General features: G+C 41.9%; 2 protein-coding genes across 3 annotated transcripts in view; one reads left to right on the forward strand and one right to left on the reverse strand.

Annotated features, from left to right (window-relative positions):
* Window positions 1-15,491, reverse strand: part of LOC149234433 (transferases, transferring acyl groups) — a 415,828-nt gene extending 400,337 nt beyond the window's left edge. For both annotated transcript variants that reach the window (XM_089371840.1, XM_089371839.1), the window contains exon 1: window positions 15,333-15,491. The gene's annotated coding sequence lies outside the window, so the exon portion shown is untranslated. The remainder of the gene's footprint in view (window positions 1-15,332) is intronic.
* Window positions 15,492-20,118: 4,627 nt separating this feature from the next.
* Window positions 20,119-20,730, forward strand: LOC149234436 (uncharacterized). The gene has a single exon (XM_089461173.1). The coding sequence runs from the start codon at window positions 20,119-20,121 to the stop codon at window positions 20,728-20,730; it is 612 nt and encodes a 203-aa protein (XP_089317299.1).
* The last annotated feature ends 539 nt before the right edge of the window (window positions 20,731-21,269 follow it).

Below are 21,269 nucleotides of genomic sequence, written 5' to 3' on the forward strand. Positions count from 1 at the left end.
AGGAAACCCTCCCTTGACAAGGCTGCAGTTTTTGAGGGATGTTTTAAGTGACTGTTTGATCTGAAAATGGGGCACTTAAGCTTCTTGTCCAACTTACAAGAACCTCTCCCACTTCCAAAGCTTTAAATATTCCCAAGTCTTACTGATTAACCAATGCGGAAATGATAATATGCTTGAAATTATAGGTGTATGCTTATTTTTATTGTTGGTTGTGTATGTGCTTTAAAATCTGCTATGTATGTTGATATGTAAATACATACAATAATAACTAATGCAGCAATAAACAAAACACAAAACAGCAATTTAATTAGGAGTTCACCCAAAACTCTTGGGCTACATCTCCGTGAGCTCTAGTCAACTCAACTAGGCTCTCTGGGATTATGGCAAAGTCCTTTTTACAAGCTCTTGGCTCAACTCCACTGTTTTACACAGAAACAATGGGTTTAGACACCGTTTTATCCCTGGCTCTTGAAGCTCTCAGATTTCTGGCCCTCGGCTCTCACTCTGGCTCTTGGCTCTAGCTCTGGCTCTAGCTCTTGGCTCTCTGTCAGCTTACAGCCCTCTGGCTTTCCACTTGAACTCCAAGTGACTCCCTTGGCTGCGTGCGCTTCAGCTTTTGCTTTCTGTGTTGTTTTCTTTCGCCTTAGCTTCCTGCTTTGGCTTAGCCTTCTGTGCTCCTGTCTCAACGTTGCCTGCTTATGCTTGGTTTCAGCAACAACTCCAACAACAACCCTCTGTCTCTGGCATTCATGGCTTTTAAAGCCAATTGGCGATGTCTGTTCGTTTCCTCTTCTCAAGCTCACTGGCTTCCGGCCACGGTCCGCTCAAATCCCCTCTCTAAGCGTTAAATAATCATTGCTAACACCTTCAGGGGAGGTGGCCACCTGTTCTACAATGGAAGAGTGCATCGGGCCTTTGAAATCCCTGAAACAGCCATTCTCTATTTACACAGAGCAACGCATTCAAACACAGGAAAAGTCCGCCAAACACTGTTTATCGGACTTCAAATATCCATAAATCCGCCTTATACTCCTATCGGGTCCACCTGTATATCGACATCGCATCTTCACCGTTGATCTGGAAGATCCAGATCCAACGGCTATGGTTCATTTCAGGCGGCCCTTTCGTACGAGGGTTAACCGCCCAATAAGGGTGGTTTTCTCTCTCCTGAGCCTGGACACGTGGCAGCGAATGTATGGGCTCGGGCGGAGCCCAGCCCAAACCACTTACTGCCTTTGGCCCGCCCGAAATCCCACTTGTATCGTGATTTCCCTTTTATATTTAAAATACATTAAAATATGAAATCTCGTAAAATGGCTTTCAGACGAACTTGAAATATTATGTATTGGCATTTACAAAACCCTTTCGGGTCCATTTCCATCGCATCGCATATATCGTGTGGACCCGGGGTAAGTCATATGGCGTGGCCTATGCCGACGCGATCTGCCGACGCCGATATCGGCGATCGCGATATCGCTTGGCCCAGGGTCCCGCCTCTGCCTCGTGGCATCGCCAATTGCGATTCGTTGATTTCGACGATCGGAGATATCGCATCGCCTGGGACCTTTGCCTTGGGTATACACTGCCTGCCTCTGATCCGACCCGCCGATCCAATCATCGGAGGTCACTGATCGGGGGTGCCTTCCGCCCGACCTTAAGTCCTCCTCTTTGCCTCATGCGATGCGATTTTCCCTTATAAGGGTTTTTTGCCCATTTTTAAAGGATTTTTGCCTCTTTTCCCAAAGAACAAGGCATCTTCTTTCTACGATAACTTTTGCATCCTAAGTCCATTTTTGCCCATTCAAGTTGCAGCAGATTCAGAATGAGACGATCTCTGCAATGGGGCTAGCTCCAGGAACTTCCTTGGACTTTCATTTTTCCTCTATGAGGAACACCTAGACTTAGGAGTTTATCCAAAATCCATTTTGGATCATGCCTTCCCACTAAGAGAGTTTTTGGTCTCCAAAAGACTGATATACTGATTTGAACAGTACTTGAGAGTAACAGCACCCTCTTCTTTCAACCTCCATACACTTGCCTTGCATAGTGCCTTTAACCAAAGTTTCTGACCACTTCCCTTCTGGATGGGTCGGTCTTCCCAGAAAGAACTGTCTTCCTCCTTGCCTTCCTGCAGAACTACTGCTGAAATGGTTATAGAAGGTAGTTTGAGCTTCTCTGCCTTGATCATTGATCCAAGGTGGCTCAACAAATGTGAAGTACACCTGCTCCACAAAATTCTCATTTGTACCTGTTTGAAAAGTTGTCAACAACAACTGTTAACAACAACAGGCATACAAACAACAAGTGGATGGACTAAACTCCTGCTTCAACAAAAGAAACAGATTTCACATCTTGTGAACACCTCCATGTCCTACATCTGCATACAAATGATGGACTAGACAATAAGCCCACAAAACATGCCTTTAAAACAAATGACCCTTCAAGTCAAGCATGTGGAAAAGGACCATTAGGACTTTTTTCAAAAGATGAAACACTTCATTATTATCTCCATCTTGGAGACCAAATCAACTTTTCTCAAGTCAATATTACATGTATTTTTAAAGCAATCAGCCCTTCAAGTTAATTACACACACATGTTCAAATATAAGGAAAACATCAGTATCCCTGTGTTCATGCGCATCAAGCTCATGCATGCATTTCATCTTTCAACTTTCACTTAAGCACATTGTACTTTCGAAGTTGAAATGGCATATAATGTTGTAGCAACAAAGTGAGTCTCCCACTCAATCTTTTCCCATTCACCATCTTGGTAAAAACCTGCAACTTGCATCTCATCAACAAAGAAATGCAAATAGATGCATCAGTAGACATGCAACCTTAATTGGAAAAGGACTCTAACAATTTCTTACCAATCCAGTTCAAAGGTTTTTCCTTTGTCTGTACATCAGCATCAACATGTGAATCATTCTGAAGCACGTCATCCATGGAAACTTCATTTCCATTTCTGCCATCTTCTCTTTCCACTTTCTTCAGCTTTTGTGGAAGCATTGTTGGATTCAAAGTCCAACACCTTTCAGCGAGATGCCCTTGCTTATGGCAATAAGTGCAACACATGTGCATCCTTTTGACAGCATGATTTGCTTTGTCCAATGGACCTTTGGCTCTTTGCTTCTTTTCCTTCAAAAGTTTCCTGTATGTGGCCATTCTCTTCCAACATCTAGAAACATGATGGTTATCCAAACCACAAAAGGAACATGCAATTCTTTTCCCATGCTTATGTGGAAATTTATCATGCTTTGCAAAATCAAAAGGAAGAGGATTAGAACCAGATTTATACCTTTCTCTTTCACCTTTATTGCCTTCATGAGGAGGTGAAGCAAATGAAGAAGTGGCTCCCTTTGGAACCCCATCAATCTCTTCAAGGCTATTAGAGTTTCCACAACTCTCTGGTTCAAGTGTGTGCTTCTGAACACCTGCATCCTGCAAGTGATATTTCAAGTCATTGCATGCCTCTTGAATACAACCTTCACACTTGTGAGGTAGAGGACATGAAATGAAACTCCTTCTTGGCACTGTTTCAATGGCCTTCATGGCAGCTTTGGAACTCTCTCCATAAGACTGTCCATAGCCAAGACCCAAATACTTAGGCCTTTCCTCAACCATTATTGGTTCAACAATACCTTGTGCATGCTTTCCCAAGCCCTTTCCTTCATAGCCCATCTTGGACATTAGCTTGGAACCTATGCCTCTAGTATGTTTTTCAAAATAACCAATATAAGCGTTCTTAGAAGAATTTGAAGACAAACTGGAATGGTTTACCTCTTCTTCAAGCTGATACTTGACCAAGGCTTCTTTAGCAACAAAGAGCTGTGACTCCAACTCATGCATCCTCTTCAGGTTCATATTTGCAATATGAAGTTGCCTTTCCATTTCCTGCAGTCTGTCAGAAAGCAACTTCCTCTCTTCCTTCATGGAATTCAACTGCTCTCTAAGTATGTTGCTCTTTCTTCCATCCTCATACATTTCTCTTACTTGTTCCATCATGATGAACAAGTCTTGCTTCAAGTCTCCATCATAGAGTCTTGTGATGAAGGAGAAATTTGAGGATTCACTTGTAGAAGTTGTCATTATACCAATGATCAAAAGAACTTCAAACAAGATTAATAAAGAGCTTATTTAAGCAACCTTTTGCAACAAACCTCTTGTGCTTTTAAGGACTGCCTTGAGGTCCTTTGGGATAGAAGAATGCCTTCAGCCCTTCTTCCTATTTGTCCTTCCTAGACTGAGCTATCAATCGCTTTCCCTTTACCTCTGCAAACTCAAAAAATAGTCAGTCTGTAAAACAAGCATACAATCAGCCTCTTGTTGTTCAAACACCTTTCAGACAAGCAGTCTTTGCTTTTCCAATCAAGCATTCTGATATAACCTTGTTAAAGGTGTGGTTAACCAATCTTAAGCTCTGATACCACCTGATTTGAAAATGAGGCACTCAGGCTTCTTGTTCAACTTACAAGAACCTCTCCCACTTTCAAAGCTTTAAATATTCCCAAGTCTTACTGATTAACCAATGTGGAAATGATAATATGCTTGAAATTATAGGTGTATGCTTATTTTTATTGTTGGTTGTTTATGTGCTTTAAAATCTGTTGTGTATGTTGATAGGTAAATACATACAATAATAACTAATGCAACAATAAACAAAACACACAGAACAGCAATTTAATTAGGAGTTCACCCAAAACTCTTGAGCTACAACTCCGTGAGCTCTAGTCGACTCAACTAAGCTCTCTGGGATTATGGTAAAGTCCTTTTTACAAGCTCTTGGCTCAACTCCACTGTTTTACACAGAAACAATGGGTTTAGAGTTTTAACACCATTTTATCCCTGCCTCTTGAAGCTCTCGGCTTTCTGGCCCTCAGCTCTCGCTCTGGCTCTTGGCCCTGGCTCCTGGCTCTGGCTCTGGCTTTGGCTCTTGTCTCTCTGTCAGCTTACAGCCCTCTGGCTTTCCACTTCAACTCCAAGTGACTCCCTTGGCTGCGTGCGCTTCAACTTTTGCTTTCTGCGTTGTTTTCTTTTGCCTTAGCTTCCTGCTTTGGCTTAGCCTTCTGCGCTCCTGTCTCAGCGCTACCTACTTATGCTCGATTTCAGCAACAGCTCCAACAACAACCCTCTGTCTCTGACATTCATGGCTTTTAAAGCCAATTGGCGTTGTCTGTTCGTTTCCTCTTCTCGAGCTCACTGGCTTCCAGCCACGGTCCGCTCAAATCCCCTCTCTAAGCGTTAAATAATCATTGCTAACGCCTTTAGGGGAGGTGGCCACCTGTTCTACAACGAAAGAGTGCATCGGACCTTTGAAATCCCTGAAACAACCATTCTCTGTTTACACAGAGAAACGCATTCAAACACAGGAAAAGCCCGCCAAACATTGTTTATCGGACTTCAAATATCCATAAATCCGCTTTATACTCTTATCGGGTCCGCCTGTATATCGACATCGCATCTCCACCGTTGATCTGGAAGATCCAAATCCAACGACTGTGGTTCATTTCGAACAGCCCTTTCGTACGGGGGTTAACCGCCCCATAAGGGTGGTTTTCTCTCTCCTCAGCCTGGACACGTGGCAGCCAATGTATGGGCTCAGGCAGCTAATGTATGGGCTCAGGCGGAGCCCGACCCAAACCACTTACCGCCTTTGGCCCGCCTGAAATCCCGCTTGTATCGTGATTTCCCTTTTATATTTAAAATACATTAAAATATGAAATCCCGTAAAATGGCTTTTAGACGAACTTGAAATATTATGTATTGGCATTTACAAAACCCTTTCGGGTCCGTTTCCATCACATCGCATATATTGTGTGGCCTATGTCGACGCCGATATCGGCGAACGCGATATCGCTTGGCCCGAGGTCCCGCCTCTGCCTCATGGCATCGCCAATTGCGATTCGGCGATCGGCGATCGGCGATATCGCATCGCCCGGGTCCTTTGCCTTGGGTATACACCGCCTGCCTTCGATCCGACCCACTGATCCTATCATCGAAGGTCGCTGATCAGGGGTGCCTTCCGCCCAACCTTAAGTCCTCCTCTTTGCCTCATGCGATGCGATTTTCCATTATAAGGGTTTTTTGCCCATTTTTAAAGGATTTTTGCCTCTTTTCCCAAAGAACAAGGCATCTTCTTTCTACGATAACTTTTGCATCCTAAGTCCATTTTTGCCCATTCAAGTTGCAGCAGATTCGGAATGAGACAATCTCTGCAATGGGGCTAGCTCTAGGAACTTCCTTGGACTTTCATTTTTCCTCTGTGAGGAACACCTAGACTTAGGAGTTTATCCAAAATCCATTTTGGATCACTGTTTGGGGGTTGTTGTAGCACATTGGTGCCCTAACCAGTCACAGTAAGGAACAGCAGCAAACGCAGTGCTCTACACCTCCTATCTGCTATAAGAAAGAGACATTGTTGTGTTTTAGGTGCACATCTTGTCCGCTGTCCTAAAGATCAGTCAAATTAAAGAGAGAGGTCACTTCAGATGAGGAGATCCTATGTGCTATCACAAAAGGTTCTTATTAGCAATCTAGATAAAGAACTACTACCCATACCTAGCTCCTATAACACACAGATCAGCATTGTGTGTTTCCTAGGACTGTGGGATCATAGTCTATCTAGCTACTAAGGTTGTGTGACAGCTCCTAAGGCTATGTGGCAGCATGACTAAGGCCGTGTGGCAACATGACTAAGGCAGTATGGCAGCATGACAGAAGTTATGGAGCAACATGGTAGTCAATGGTACATGGTGTAGCATTGGTACAGCAATGGGCGCTGCAAGTACAGTGCAGCATAGTGCAATGAAGAGCTCAGCAGTATAGTGATGGGTACAGTCATGGTTAGTGAAGCATGATGAGATGCAGCATAGGTATGATGTGTAGAGAATGGTCATGAGGTCCAGCATTGTGATGATGGGTGCAGCATGGTGCAGCACGGTGAGGTACAACATCATGACAAGATGCAGCACGATGATAGATGAAGGAGTCACCTTGGTGAATCAGTGGAAGCAGCATGTCTTCAACTAATCTCATGTATCATATTCTTAGAGAAGATCTATGCTCTGAGTCAAAATGTTGACCTCTGTTGTAAATGTACTATCTCTCTCTCTCTCTCTGCTTAACTATTGAAGAACATATAATTAGAATTGATCAAGGGTTTCCCCACATTGGGGTTTGTCCCCCGCTAGCGCCACATCTTGTGTCCTCTTGTCTTGGCTTGTCTTCTGTGATTTATGTTTACGTTCTATCTGTAGTTTACTTTAATGCTGATGTAATTGCTAATCTGAAAAAGATATTGATCTAACTGTGAAAATTTAAATAAATTGCTCTAGCATAGAACATACCTAAAGTTAACAATGATAGACTGGTAAGCTTGTTTAAAGTTAGTGATGCAAATCAAGTTTTGTTCCTCAAAAATAAGTTGAAGGATATTAAGAAGGGCAAGGACGAGGATATTCAATCCTACTTCTTAAGGATCACTAAGATCAAGAATGATCTCCTATCAATTGGAGAAGTCATTTCTGACAGGGAACTAACTATCACTACTCTTGGAGGGCTCCCATCCGAATGGTATGTATTTAGAACCACTCTTCTCAACAATGATCGAATTCCGGGATTTGAGGAATTGATGGCGAGATGCATTCAAGAAGAGACAAGGATGGTGGAGCAAGAAATGCCTTCAAGCAAAGGCAATCCCACTACTTTCTCCTCTCATGCCAAAAGGAGAAATAATTCTGGGTCTAAAGGTCACTTCAAAGGAAAGACCGGATCGAAGGGTGGAAGGAAGGGAAGATGCTTTGTTTGCAATAAATTTGGCCACTATGCGAGGGAGTGTCCAAATAGAAAGGACTCATCACATGACGATGATCAAAATCACTCCTAGGGCAACTCCAACCACAATCACAGGAATCGCAGGTTCAATGTCAAAGGAAAGAGGAATGCGGGAAATCAAGGAAGTGGTCAACCCTCCAAGAAAGCAAGGAACTCCAAGTATGAATCAAATGTTGTTAATAATAAGCAAGATGAGTATTATCTGATATCGACCCTCTCCACTACCTCTCTTCTGGACTCGTTGGGCAATTGGCTTATTAATAGTGGTACCTCAAGGCACTTCACTAGTTACAAGGAAGCTCTCTCTTCTAATCTGATAGAGAAGGAGACAAACTTGGAGATTATTCTTGGAGACAAGTCCACCTATCCCGTAAAGGGTGTAGGGAATATTACTCTTCAATTAAATCAAGGTAACACAATTCATCTGCAAGAAGTCTTATATGTACCTGATCTCAAGAAGAACCTGGTGTCCATTTCGGCAATGGAAGACAAAGGCTACAAGGTGGCCTTCATCAATGGCAAGGTACGTGTGTGGAAAAAGAATTTTAAAGATGCTTCCGCTCTTGGGTTTCGAGTTGACTCTTTATATCAAGTTGGATGAAGTCCGTTGGGAATCATGTCTTGTGACACATCTCTTCAATCTGAACTATGGCACCGAAGGTTTACCCACCTTCATTATAAGGCACTACCCGATGTGAGACAAATGGTGACAAGGATGCCCGAATTCAAAATAGAGCATGAAGGTGTATGTCTGGGATGTGCCGAAGGAAAGCTCAAAAGGGGACCATTCCCCTCAAGCCATAGCAAGACCTCCAACATTTTGCAGTTGGTTCACTCCGACATATTTGGTATGATGTCTGTGAACTCTTTGGAAGGATATCTATATTATCTCACTTTTACAGATGATTATTCTCGCAAGACTTGGATATACTTCTTGAAAAAGAAGGATGAAGTGTTCTCCTGGTTCTGTCACTTCAAAGCCTTGATCGAGAATCAAACCGAGAAGAGGATCAAGATCTTAAGGACTGATAATGGGACCGAGTATGAATCCAATGAGTTTCATGACTTTTGCAAAGAAGTTGGCATTAAGAGGGAGACCACAACTCCATACACTCTTGAGCAGAATGGTGTGGCAGAAAGGAAGAATCATACGATTGTGGAAGTTGTTCGTGCCTGCTCCATGATCAAAAGCTTTTGAAGTTTCTATGGGCCGAAGCTGCGAATACTGTCATATATGTTCAAAACCAATGCCCTCATCAAGCATTGGATTCCAAGATTCCCGAAGAAATGTTCACCAGTAAGAAACCTGATGTGTCTCATTTTAGAATTTTTGGAAGTCCCGTATATTTTCATGTGTCGAAAGAGAAAAGAAGCAAATGGGGGCATTTGGTAAGAAGGGTATCTCCGTGGGCTACATCGAAACTTCTAAGGGCTATAGAATTTATGTGGCTGGTCAAAGGGAAGTCGAAATAAGTCATGATGTCACCTTTGACGAAGATATGGCTCTTAGCAAGGTTGACAATCTTCCTATCCTTAGGAAAGGTAAAGAAATTGACACCAGGAAGCCGGATGAGAAGGAAGATGAGACGATGCCCGATGTGGAGAAACCTATGGAACCCATTGATCCTCCTCCGCAAGAGCCTTCCTCTTCCAGGAAGAGGCCCTCGTGGCTTAGGGGGACTCTTGATGATGTTGAGGGACATATTGCACCCAAAGGGACTTTCCGTGAAAGTAAGAAGCCAACCAGGTATCAGGGATACTTGACCATTATGAGCATCATCATTCAAAATGAGCCTTCATCATTCGAAGAAGCTGTGAAGCATCAAGTATGGAAGGATGCCATGAATGAGGAATACGATTCCATCATGAAGAATGATGTCTGGGATGTGGTCCCCAAACCCCAGGACAAAATAGTTGTCACCTCGGAGTGGCTTTACAAAATCAAACATGGAGCTGACGGGAGTGCTAAAAAGTACAAGGCTCGCTTTGTCGCTCAAGGCTTCTCTCAAAAGGAAGGGGTAGATTATGATGAGATATTTGCACCTGTTGCCCGATACACCACTATCCGCTCGATCATAGCCCTTGTCGCTTCGCAAGGATGGAACCTACATCAGATGGATGTCAAGACCGCGTTCTTGCATGGTTCGATTAAAGAGGAAGTCTATGTGGAACATCCCGAGGGGTTTGAGATTCATAATTGGGAATCTCACGTATGCTGGTTGAAGAAAGCCGTCTATGGGCTGAAACAAGCACCCCGAGCTTGGTATGAGAGAATCAATAGCTACTTGATGAAGTTGGGATTCACTAGGAGTGAAGCCGATCCAAACCTTTACTTTAAGGTTGAGGATGATAAGCCTCTCATACTGGTGTTGTATGTTGACGACCTCTTTATGATAGGTGCAGACCCTCTCATTCACAAATGTAAGAGGGATTTGGCTTCCGAATTTGAGATGAAGGACCTAGGACTGAGGCACTATTTCCTAGGGCTGGAGGTCTAGCAAAACCCTGGAGAAATTTTCCTATCTCAAAGAAAATACGTGGCAAAGATATTGGAGAGATTTGGTATGGTGGACTGCAAGCCCGTGACTAACCCGATGGAGCTTAACTTCAAGAAGTTATGCGGTAGTGCTGCTAGACCTGTATTGGGTAATGCTTATGAGTATCGTCAACTCATAGGAGCATTGATGTTCTTGGTGAACTCCCGTCCGGATATATGTTTTGCAGTGAACATGTTGAGCCAATATATGGTTAAGCCTCATCACTCACATTGGATTGGTGCCAAGAATCTTCTTAGATATCTTCGGGGCACAATCACTCATGGGTTGAAATACACTGCCGAAGATGTGAGGCTACATGGATATTCCGATGTTGATTGGGTAGGCAGTGTGGTGGACCGAAGAGGACTTCCGGGTGTTGTTTCTCTTTGGGTTCTGCCTCGATATCCTGGATGAGAAGGAAGCAGAAGTCAGTGGCTTTGAGCACCGCTGAGGTAGGGTACATCACTGCGAGTATGGCCTCTTGTGAGGTTGTCTGGTTGAGGAAGCTCTTCAATGAGTTGTTTGGACGTACGTTGGATACTACCGTGATCCTCTACGACAACCAGAGTGGGATTCGTTTATCAGAGAATCCCGTATTTCATGATCGCTCCAAGCACATCAATATTAGGTACCACTTTATCCGGGATATGGTACAACGAGGAGCAATAAGGCTCCATCATATTGGGACTGATGAGCAGGTTGCCAACATTCTGATGAAGCCCCTGGGAAAGGTCAAATTCTTGACTTTCCGAGAACGGCTAGGAGTCGTGGAGAGACCCGCTTATGAGGGTCATGTATGATGCATACATGGAGCTCTGGGAGCTCCGAGGGGCTTAGGGTACTTCTTGGAGCGACGAACAACCATAGGGTGACTCACCCTCCCCTAGTGGTGCGCTATGGACAAAGTGAATTATCCAGCCTTCCCCTGTGATACCCCGTGGCAACATGTAGGCAGGATTAGTGGTTCATCCTTCTCCTATCGAGACATCCTACCCATGCAATCTGGGACTCATGGGAAGTACCTCTCATCTGGCCAATGAGTAGGGAAATGAGGATAGGGACTATAGTAGTATCAATGGACGCATCGTGTATCTACCGTACTCCCTATGCTAGGATGACATTGATCTAGGATTAATTGGAACTGACTTCAGGTCAGTAAGAGTGATATAACTCACTCTCTTTAGGAACTGATTTCAGATCAGTAAGAGTGCTATTAGACACTCTCTTTTATCCGGGACTGACTTCGGGTCAGTAGAGAATGGTATGATACATTCTCGATCATTTCTTCTTCTTCATAGTTCAGCAGAGCAGAGCCAAGCAGTGCAGGGCAGTGCATTTGATGGCAGAGATAGTACCGACAGACAGATGGATTAGCAGATGGAGTTCTCCCTAGTTGAGAGGGAGTGTTAAAATTGGCAACTAGGGCCAAACTCCATGTGGGTCATCTTATTTATGGCACCTGATATTTTTCTTGGATTCCTCTCGTCGAGAGGTGTGGGATTGATCTAACGATCATCCAATTCCGACATGTATTCATGGAGATATGAATTTATTTGTATTTCTTGACAATTTGTCAAGGTCGGCCAGCAAGTAAAATAGTGTTGCACACCCCGAGTTAAACCTCAACGTGACATATAAGTAGAGGAGACCTTGAGGCATTATCACACTCATCTCATCTCCACATCTCTTCTCTCTCCTAGTCTTTTGGATATGCATAGGAGGAAGAAGACACTCTCACGTGGGAAGAAGAAAGAGGACGCAGTTAGGGCAGCAGCTATGACGTGGGTGCAGGGGGGTGCAGGAAGGTACAGCAACATTGTTTTGGGTGCTAGAGGACTGTGTTGACCAGCATATAGGCTCCCTTGACTGCGGATTTGTGTGGGGAGTCTCTCTCTTGCTATCTGCAGTTCAGATCAGCCTTGTTGACCTCTGACCACTGATTTGGGACAGCGTTGACTGGTTAGGGCTGACTGCAGGAGCTGATATATTGACTGCTGTTTTGACGATGTTTTGAGGACTGTTTTGGGCTGCTATTCATTGTTGTAGGAGGCCGAGTTCTCCTAGGTTGTCTTGAGGACATTTGGAGCTTATTGATCAGCCTTGTCATTGCTGTTCAAGGGTTTCATTACCGCTGTTGTAAATCACAGATTTGTGATATCATACTCTCTCTCTCTCTCTCTCTGCAGAATTATTGAAGAATATAGAAGAATTGATCAAAGGGTTTCCCCGCATTGGGGTTTGTCCCTGGCTGGAGCCACATCTTGTGTCTTTTGTCTTGGCTTGTCTTATGTTGTTTTCATTTATGTTCTATCAGGGTTTTACTATCATGTTAATGTGATTGCTATACTGGAAATTGACATTGGGCTAATAAGAAGAATTGAAGTAAATTGCTCTTAAGCATAGAACATACCATAAATTAACAGTTCAACCCCAAGATACAACGTGGTTGGCTTCCTTGCAACTTCCTTTGCTCTTACAGTAATGAAGAGTTCTCTATACGTCTAGGTAAACACCCCAAAGAAGGAACCTTAATAAACCTATGTTTCATGCATTTGGGCTACATAGTTTATCCCAGATGGAATAAAATCAATATATAATTAATCAGAATCTAAGCAAATCTTTTATAACCATACTGAGATAGAAACTTATTATTTCCTAAATGTAAGAAAAAAAATCCATGCACTAAGAGATAGCTAAATGACAAAAACTAAATGTAAATACGTTACAATAGTTGGCACAATGGCATTGAAGCCATTTGTGCCAATGACATGAATCTAAAATGTATTGCCTCTCTCAAAATTCAAGTTCACTCGACATTCATTCCCAGTAACCTTTGAATCATGTATTGTATACTTTTAAGTTCTACAATTATTTGACAATGTAATTACACCCTACACTTACATACTAGCCATTAATCTTATGAACCACTTGGTAATTTGTCTAAAATATCGCATGGCACAACAAAATCAATATCATTATTAGGTTATCTAAACCATATGCCGTAGGCAAAGTTGAGTCTGAAGTCTGAGTCTTGCAGTTATTGAAACAACGAATCTTTGATATTGAGTGCTTCAATCTCTACCATAAAGTGGAAATTCACTCTGCTAAATGTAGGATATAATTATTATTTCATGTATCACAATACATGTTGTTGACGAAAAACACCATAGACTCTCTATCAATTTAAACTTCCATGGTCCAAAGAACAATATCACCTATAAGATGCCAAAACTAAATATACAAAAATTTCATGGCTCAATCAAGTGGGAGTCCATAATGGGGAGCATTTCAGTTTTTACTGTAATTTAGTTACTCATTTATTAATAATATAAAAAAAATCGTATAGTTGATCCAGTTGGTAACCAACACTCAAGGGAAGCAATTCTACATTTAGCAATACTACTTATGGAGCTATCCAAAATATATAATCTTTTCCTCGGGTGGTATACGACAGTACTGAAAAACATGCGACAGTCATATAGAACAATCTATTCTATAACTAGCTATAGCCTATTATTCAACCACCCTATCATAATTATAATGGACAAACATAACAGTGGTAATCGACATGGTCGCATCTAATCTTTGCCCTCCCTGGCCAAATCCACATATATGTAGAACAGCGGAGTGATTTACTTCTTTTGCATTGGTTCTAGCTGCCCTTGCTTCTACTGCGAGTGTCTAACCCTCCGCGTCCAATTCCTCACTCATAACTTCAATTCCCATATAACTTAATTAGAGCTTCACATTTTCGGACCATTTGATTCAGTTTGTCCAGTATTACCTACTATTGGATGCCTTTCTCCTCCGTGACCTGGGCAATGAAAGATTCATTGTCCCAGTAAGACTCCACCAACCTCAAGTATCTAGTGGCACAACATCTAAAGAAGCCCTTATCTGAAATCCAATTTAGAAGTTCGACATCTATCGTCTCCATGGAAGTGTACCCCTGCTTATATCTAACCAGGTTCTCAATGCACTCAACTTCCTCTTTGATCGAGCATGCAGATCACCTATTATACCTTTCTATCGCTGCAATAGCCTTTGCCCAAGCTCTAGATATCTTCTGCCCATTCACAAGCAGCCTCAATTAACCACAAGATCTTGGCCTGCCACAACTTACAACCCATTCTCACTGCATTCTCCCTGCATTTTGATGCCTCCTTCATTCTTGCCCTTCATCTCCTCTTTCCAGCCCCCGAGCAATAAACTACCCACCACCGAATTAACAGGCAACCCCAATTCCAGGGAGACAAATGAAAATCTTCACAACAACAACCTACTGAAAACCAGCAAGTTGGACCTGAGACTCACTTACCAGACCAACCAATTGGACCACCAGAAAATCGCCCTGCCAATCAGACCAAGAGAGTCTACGCATCAAGCTATCCACCCAAAACCAGACAGATGGAATTCTCGTCGGGTCAATAGAGATTAATCTGCAACCCTTGCAGGCTCACCTGACCAGCAGAGGACCACCATATAAACAAATTTCCAGATAAGACATCGGGTGCCTCAAAGCTAAGTAGTTGATGACATAAATATAGTCCGTTTTAAGATTTTGCATGGAAGTAACCATCTTCTTCCTGTTTGGTTGATTTTTCTCTTTCATTATTAGAATCTTTAAAATATTCATTGTTTGAATCTATGGACATTATACAGTCTTCAGCAATTGTTTCACACACTAGTTTCCATATTTTTTAGAAATCACTAGAAAATTTTAAAACAGTTTCCATATTTTTTTTAAATCCTTCTTCCTCATCATTATTAGAATCTCCGAAATATTGATCGCGTGAATCCATGGCCATAATACAGTTTTCCACTATTGTGTCACACAGAATGGGGTTTCCCGGAAATTACAAAAATTATGTATATTTCTTTCAGGTGCCTAAAGATTTCAGGTTTTGAAATAAGTTCTCGGCTTCTACTCTGAGTAAAAACTTTCTTAAGACAGAAGAATACCTCTCTGCTTTGGATGGATACCTATACTCTGTAATTAGAGCTTTTGCTTCTTCACATATAGGTCCGTCTAGCTCCGCGTAGGTGTTTTCTTTTTTTTCCTTTTTGGACTGAAACTTAATGCTGTATCATTTGATATGGCATTCATAATACAGTTTTCCACTATTGTGTCACACAGAATGGGGTTTCCATTTTTTAAAATATCCGGAAATTACAAAAATTATGTATATTTCTTTCAGGTGCCTAAAGATTCACGTTTTGAAATAAGTTCTCTTCTTCTACTCTGAGTAAAAACTTTCTTAAGACAGAAGAATACCTCTCTGCTTTGGATGGATACCTATACTCTGTAATTAGAGCTTTTGCTTCTTCACATATAGGTCCGTCTAGCTCCGCGTAGGTGTTTTCTTTTTTTTCCTTTTTGACTGAAACTTAATGCTGTATCATTTGATATGGCATTCATGCATTCTAGGGCATATAAATGTACCTCTACCTTCCACGTTCAAAAAAGTTCTCCATGTTCTTTGGGGTGTATTTACCCTAGAACAACGTCTTCATGCTTCTGTCTTCTCTTATGTCGTCTAACAGGATCTAGTTTGCCACTTCTGCAAGCATTAACCGCATATGAACTCCTTCCTCCTGCTTACGATTTGTTGGCACATGTCATTCTATTTTGTACACCTCCTTATACAATGCCTTCAACTGGGATCATAGTACAAGTTTTGGAATGGTCAATCACATTTCAGTATTTCGAATGACTAAATCTTCCCTCCATTCGTGTGCTGATCAAACACAATTTGTGAATCTTCTTCTCTGAAAATACCCGCTAACACTCAATAATCATCTCTTATTTCCTTCGGTAAGGTTTGTCTACTGTACACAGAACTTCACTCTTGGCAATTGGCCTCCTTTCAAAAAATTTGTCTGGTTCTCTCAGTAGTGCCTGCGACGCAGAGTATGCCTTCCGCCCTTCAAACTTCATTCGGTTTCTACATTCCTTCAATTTATGTAAGTTTTGTAAAGTAATACAGTAATAATATATTATTATATATAAATTTTGTAAAGTAATACAGTATAATATACTAGCAGTTGCACAGAACGCCAAAGGAATAGAAGATTCAAAAAGATTTTATAATTTTTTTTGTCGTGTTCATGGGGCAATGGTAATTGTAAACTGAAATGCAATTCCCAAGCTTCTCATGTATTGACTATGCTAGTTAATTGCCCCTAATATTTTATGTATGGCTTTGCTAATTAATCAACGCTAATATTTATGTATGGCTTCACTAATTAATCTTTTCCTTGGAGTCACGAGAAGCAACACAAGTAACACGTTCCCACAACTGGGAGAGTATTGAAATATGTATGTGTTCACTAATAAATCGCTTATCCTGTGGGTTCAATGTGTGTCACGTGCTCGCTAGTGGAACAATGCAAAGTGGTCCCATGACAGGCGAAACATTGCTTTTTAGTTAATTTGATCAAAGTGTGGTATATTGTTGCATTGTTTTTCTTTTCGAATTTGGAGGGACTTTAGGATTCTATAATATTTTTTTCGATGTGTTACGGTGTTTTCTTTTGGAAAGAGCATGTGTTAATATTTTACAATATTTCTTCTACCTGGCAAGTTTGAATTTCTATTCTTTATCAGTGTGCAATGAATTCAAAATTCAACGCTGAATCTATATAATATCAACGCGTAACAAAGTCAGAATTCGAAGGTGAATTTCTATTAAAAAAAACAAAGAGGCCCAAACCATTTGCATTCTGTTGAGAGCAGTGGCAGATGGAGATCTATAACATTCCATCACTTTTATGGACATTACTTTTACTCGTTTCTTTTTCCATTCTCTGTCTCAGTCCCTCCCCATTTTCTTCTGCCCTTTAATTATCACACCGTCAGCATCCTCGTCTCGGAAATGCTTCTGATCAAGAGGCTCTCCTTGGACTTCTGTCTGCAATCACCTATGATCCATCTCAATCGTTAACCACTTCGTGGAAAACCAACGTTTCGTTCTACGAGTTGAGAGGTGTCATATGCAGTCGGCACAAACAGAGAGTGGTTTCACTCAATGTTTCATCCAAGGAATTGCAAGGTACAGTCTCTCCTCTTCTCAACAATCTCTCATTTCATAGAATGGTTGACCTTGCCAATAACAGTTTTCATGGTCACATTCCCTCTCAATTCAGAAATTTGTTTTGCTTAGAGATGCTTTAACTGTATATGAATCAACTCCACAGTTCTATTTTGCCCATTCTTGGTCGTTGTTGTAGTTTACGAGTCATCTCTATGCACTCTAACGAGTTCATAGGAAACATGTAGTGGACAACACTTCACTGCCCTGTGAAGCAAAATATGAGCATCCTCCTCATTTTCCAACTCCACCATAGCCTTCCAAAGCCTCATAGAGTCAGGAATATGCTCAAGCCCCTTCCTCAACACTCAACTCTTGTTCGCACCATCTTGTTTGATCTTTGAAGCTTACATCCACAACTTCACCAAATTGGGGATCGCCTTTACACCATGCGCAATGACAGCTTTGGCTTCATCTGGACTCGCCAATTTGCAAGCCTCCAACCATACATCTTCATTCTTTGGGCATTCTTCACAACCTTTTTAATCAAATGTCATGCATCCTGTATCTTCCCTACAACCTCCTTTATCCTCGTCGTTGCAATCCAACCAGGAGGATGCTTCGAGTTAGTATGAGTAACCGACTTGAGCAACAATTTGGCGTTTCTTACTTCCAAAATCTCTGCATCGCTGGTAATCTTCATACTCTTGAGATCAAAGAGATACCCATTAAGATCTACAATGGTCAATCTGAAACTAAATTAGAGAGCCTATTGAGCTTCAAAGACAACATAGTCTGTCTCCCTCTCCAATAGTCATGAGATGAGTCACCAACGTCTGCGCCCACAGTGTCTTTGTGCCACCCACAACCCTGTTTTTGGGATCCAATGCATTGACATGCTCCTTCTCTTGCCTGACATTCTCCAACAATGTATCTGGAATGGGAACAAACTCTCAAACCTCTTTTTTTATTATCGAAGCGAATAATCCCCAATCTCTGGTATGATGTCCCACTCCTCAGTGGAGAGCGTATACAATTTCCTCTTAAGATCTGCAAATTGCTCTGTAATTTTAAGGTTTGAGGCTCTGTACTTCTCAATCTCCTGCGTTTCAGCCTTGCCTCCCGCCAGTCCTTGCCGCGAGAGTCCATTCTTTAATCAATGCTCTCCCAGACGACATCGACTTCCTTGTCATCCTCATCATATTTGGCAAAGGCAAACAAATCCACATCGTTGCCCTCAAATTCATCAAACTTTTGGTTCTCATCATATCCCTTCTCGTCGTCTACTTCTTCCTCCTCTTCGGCACCCACGGCATTGGCACCAGCCTTGCCCCACCCTTTGTCTACTGTCGCACCGCCTATGGTGGTGGCAAATCAGTCTAGGGCGGGCCTCGCAGGCCCGATATCAGACTGCGTGGTGAACATCGTGGCCCCTTGGCCCAGCCCCGCGGGTCGCCACATAGTCCAGTGGGGGTTTTGTGTTGAGAAACTCTAGCGAGGGTTGGTTAACAGTCGACGCCTGCATCCTTCCTGCAACGAGGAGTAGCAATGGTAGCAGTTACAAGTAATTACACTGAACTATGTCAAGTTGCAGACCCTCTCAAAGACGTCAACACCTTCTTCGACTGACAATTGAACCTGTACCTATGTCGATCCGTGCAGTGGATTGAACCGAAGCCAATCGTCTCACTCGCGAATTTTCCATGTGTAAGATTTTAAATGGCCGAAGGAAAACAAAAACGAAGCAAGGGGATCGGCTTGGGTGAACAGTGTTTGCTCACCCCAAGCCCACGATGAAAAATGCCTTCAGCATAAAAATTTGAGCTCTGGAACTTTTGAGGTAGCGAAGATATGTTGTGTTATTGTGAGAGATAGTATATGCTATTGGTTAGATTTTTACTTGTTTAAATCCAATGGGTGACATATACTGCACTGGCATTAATGAAAGAATAGCACTTAGCCCTTTCAAGAGGAAGGGTATGGACATGAGGGAAGATTGAACAATGAATTTAGTTGTGGCGGTAGTAGGGAACATCGGGGCATGAAGGGTGGAAGGGAACGACAATTGATGTTCCACACTACTAAAGGGATGCAATCAATATTCAAATTCCGCTGCTCCAGGAATACAAATTTCATCGAGCCATGCAACCAGGACAAGTTTGTAGTTCTGGTTCCTTGTATGAGTTCTGTTGCATGTTATTGCAGAAAATGAGGCAGGGATCATTTCATCAAAATCTCCAAGTCAGAAATTATGAACATCTTGGAGCCTCGGGAGCTCGTTGATGGTGATCAGTTCCTTCTTAGTTGGAGATTTTGATTTCTAAAGGTTGGCAAAATAGAAGAAACAACGCAAAAGTTGATGGTGACTTGGATTTTAGTAATGGTGGTTCTTGATTTCGGTCAGATGGAGTACACAACTGTTTAAAGAACAAGTTTTAGCCCTTAGCGCAAAGCTCCCGTAAAAGACGAGCCTTACAAAGAGGACTATGATGGTAAGCACTTCGTCAGAACTGAGAATTAGCCAAATTTGAGAAAAATAACCTAGAATTAGTTCAATCAGAGGATCTAGGTAGGCTCTTAGAGTTGGGCTATTTAAATTTCGGGAAAACTTTGTGTAGAATTTCTAGGTGGAGCAGGAAAGCCTAAAATTGGCTCAATCTTTGTAGCCTGATAGAGAATTTTATGAGTAGGATCTTGAAGAAAGCTCTTGGGTAGCTATGGATGGGAGTAATTCTATGTTGGGGAGGTCCAAACCTAACGAGAATTATCATATTTACAAGCTCCTAGGGCCTCCGCAATCCGAAAGTATTTCTGATCATTGCGAGAGAATGGAAGAGTTTAATGAAGAGGATATATGGGGTGGTGTTGATGATGCCGAGACCAAGCAGATTGGCTTACAGGAGAAGGGTTGTATTGTAGTTACAGGATGCCGATCTAAGGGGATTAAGGAGGGGAATAGTAGTTATGGCACTAATTCAACGAAAATTCCTAGGAAGGGTTCATGTCATGAGGAGAAAAATAAGGGGAGAACAACGTATCAGTCTTCTGCTCCTGTGAATATCCCTGACTGGTCTCAGATAGCATGGAAGGAGAAGAGAAATGAGAATTACAAGAGGACAAGTCATGGAATAGTTGATAAACATAACAGTGATGATGATGAAGATGGTAGTGATTTTGAGAGGATCCCACCTCATGAAGTCATTGCCAAGCAGCTTGCCCAGAGAGAAACAACTTCCTCGGTGTATGAAGGTGTTGGGAGGACTCTCAAAGGCAGAGATCTCAGCCAGGTACGAAATGCAGTTTGGAGGAGGACTGGTTTTATTGAATGAAATTCATTCTCAAAGAAACTTTTCTATGTATTCCAATTTCCTAAATATCCCTTGAATTACAGATTCATGGGTGTTAGCCTTATGGATCAGTTTGTAATTGAAATCATAAGGGTTTCATTGTACGTCATGCTTTGCGAGCATTTAATTCTTAACATTTCAAAATCTAAATGTGATAATCATATTTATAACCTAATTTGTACAAACAAAAGGTGACTTTGTACATATTAACTGCTTTCTTTTACCCTATTATCTTGCAGTTAACTTCCAAAAAGGTCTGAATCGATTTTAAAGCAAAATTTCTGAGTAGATCTTAAAACAAACACACGAAAAGAATATTCTAGATCACATATGATGAAAGCCCGGTGTATTCAGCATGTGAAATACACAAAATAATAGTTGAAAACCACTGATTGGGCTATGCTCAAAAGATATGCCAAACTGAGCATGCCAGAGCTAGTTCGCAACCCAGTTTGTGCAACTTTGCCCTGAAAATTGGCATAGGAACATGTCTCGTGAGAATGATCACTACAGCTCCAAAA

The sequence above is a fragment of the Pinus tabuliformis genome, chromosome 8, assembly GCF_031772625.1.
Source record: "Pinus tabuliformis cultivar Carrire ecotype Pingquan chromosome 8, CPIR1, whole genome shotgun sequence".
Lineage (NCBI taxonomy): Eukaryota > Viridiplantae > Streptophyta > Pinopsida > Pinales > Pinaceae > Pinus > Pinus tabuliformis.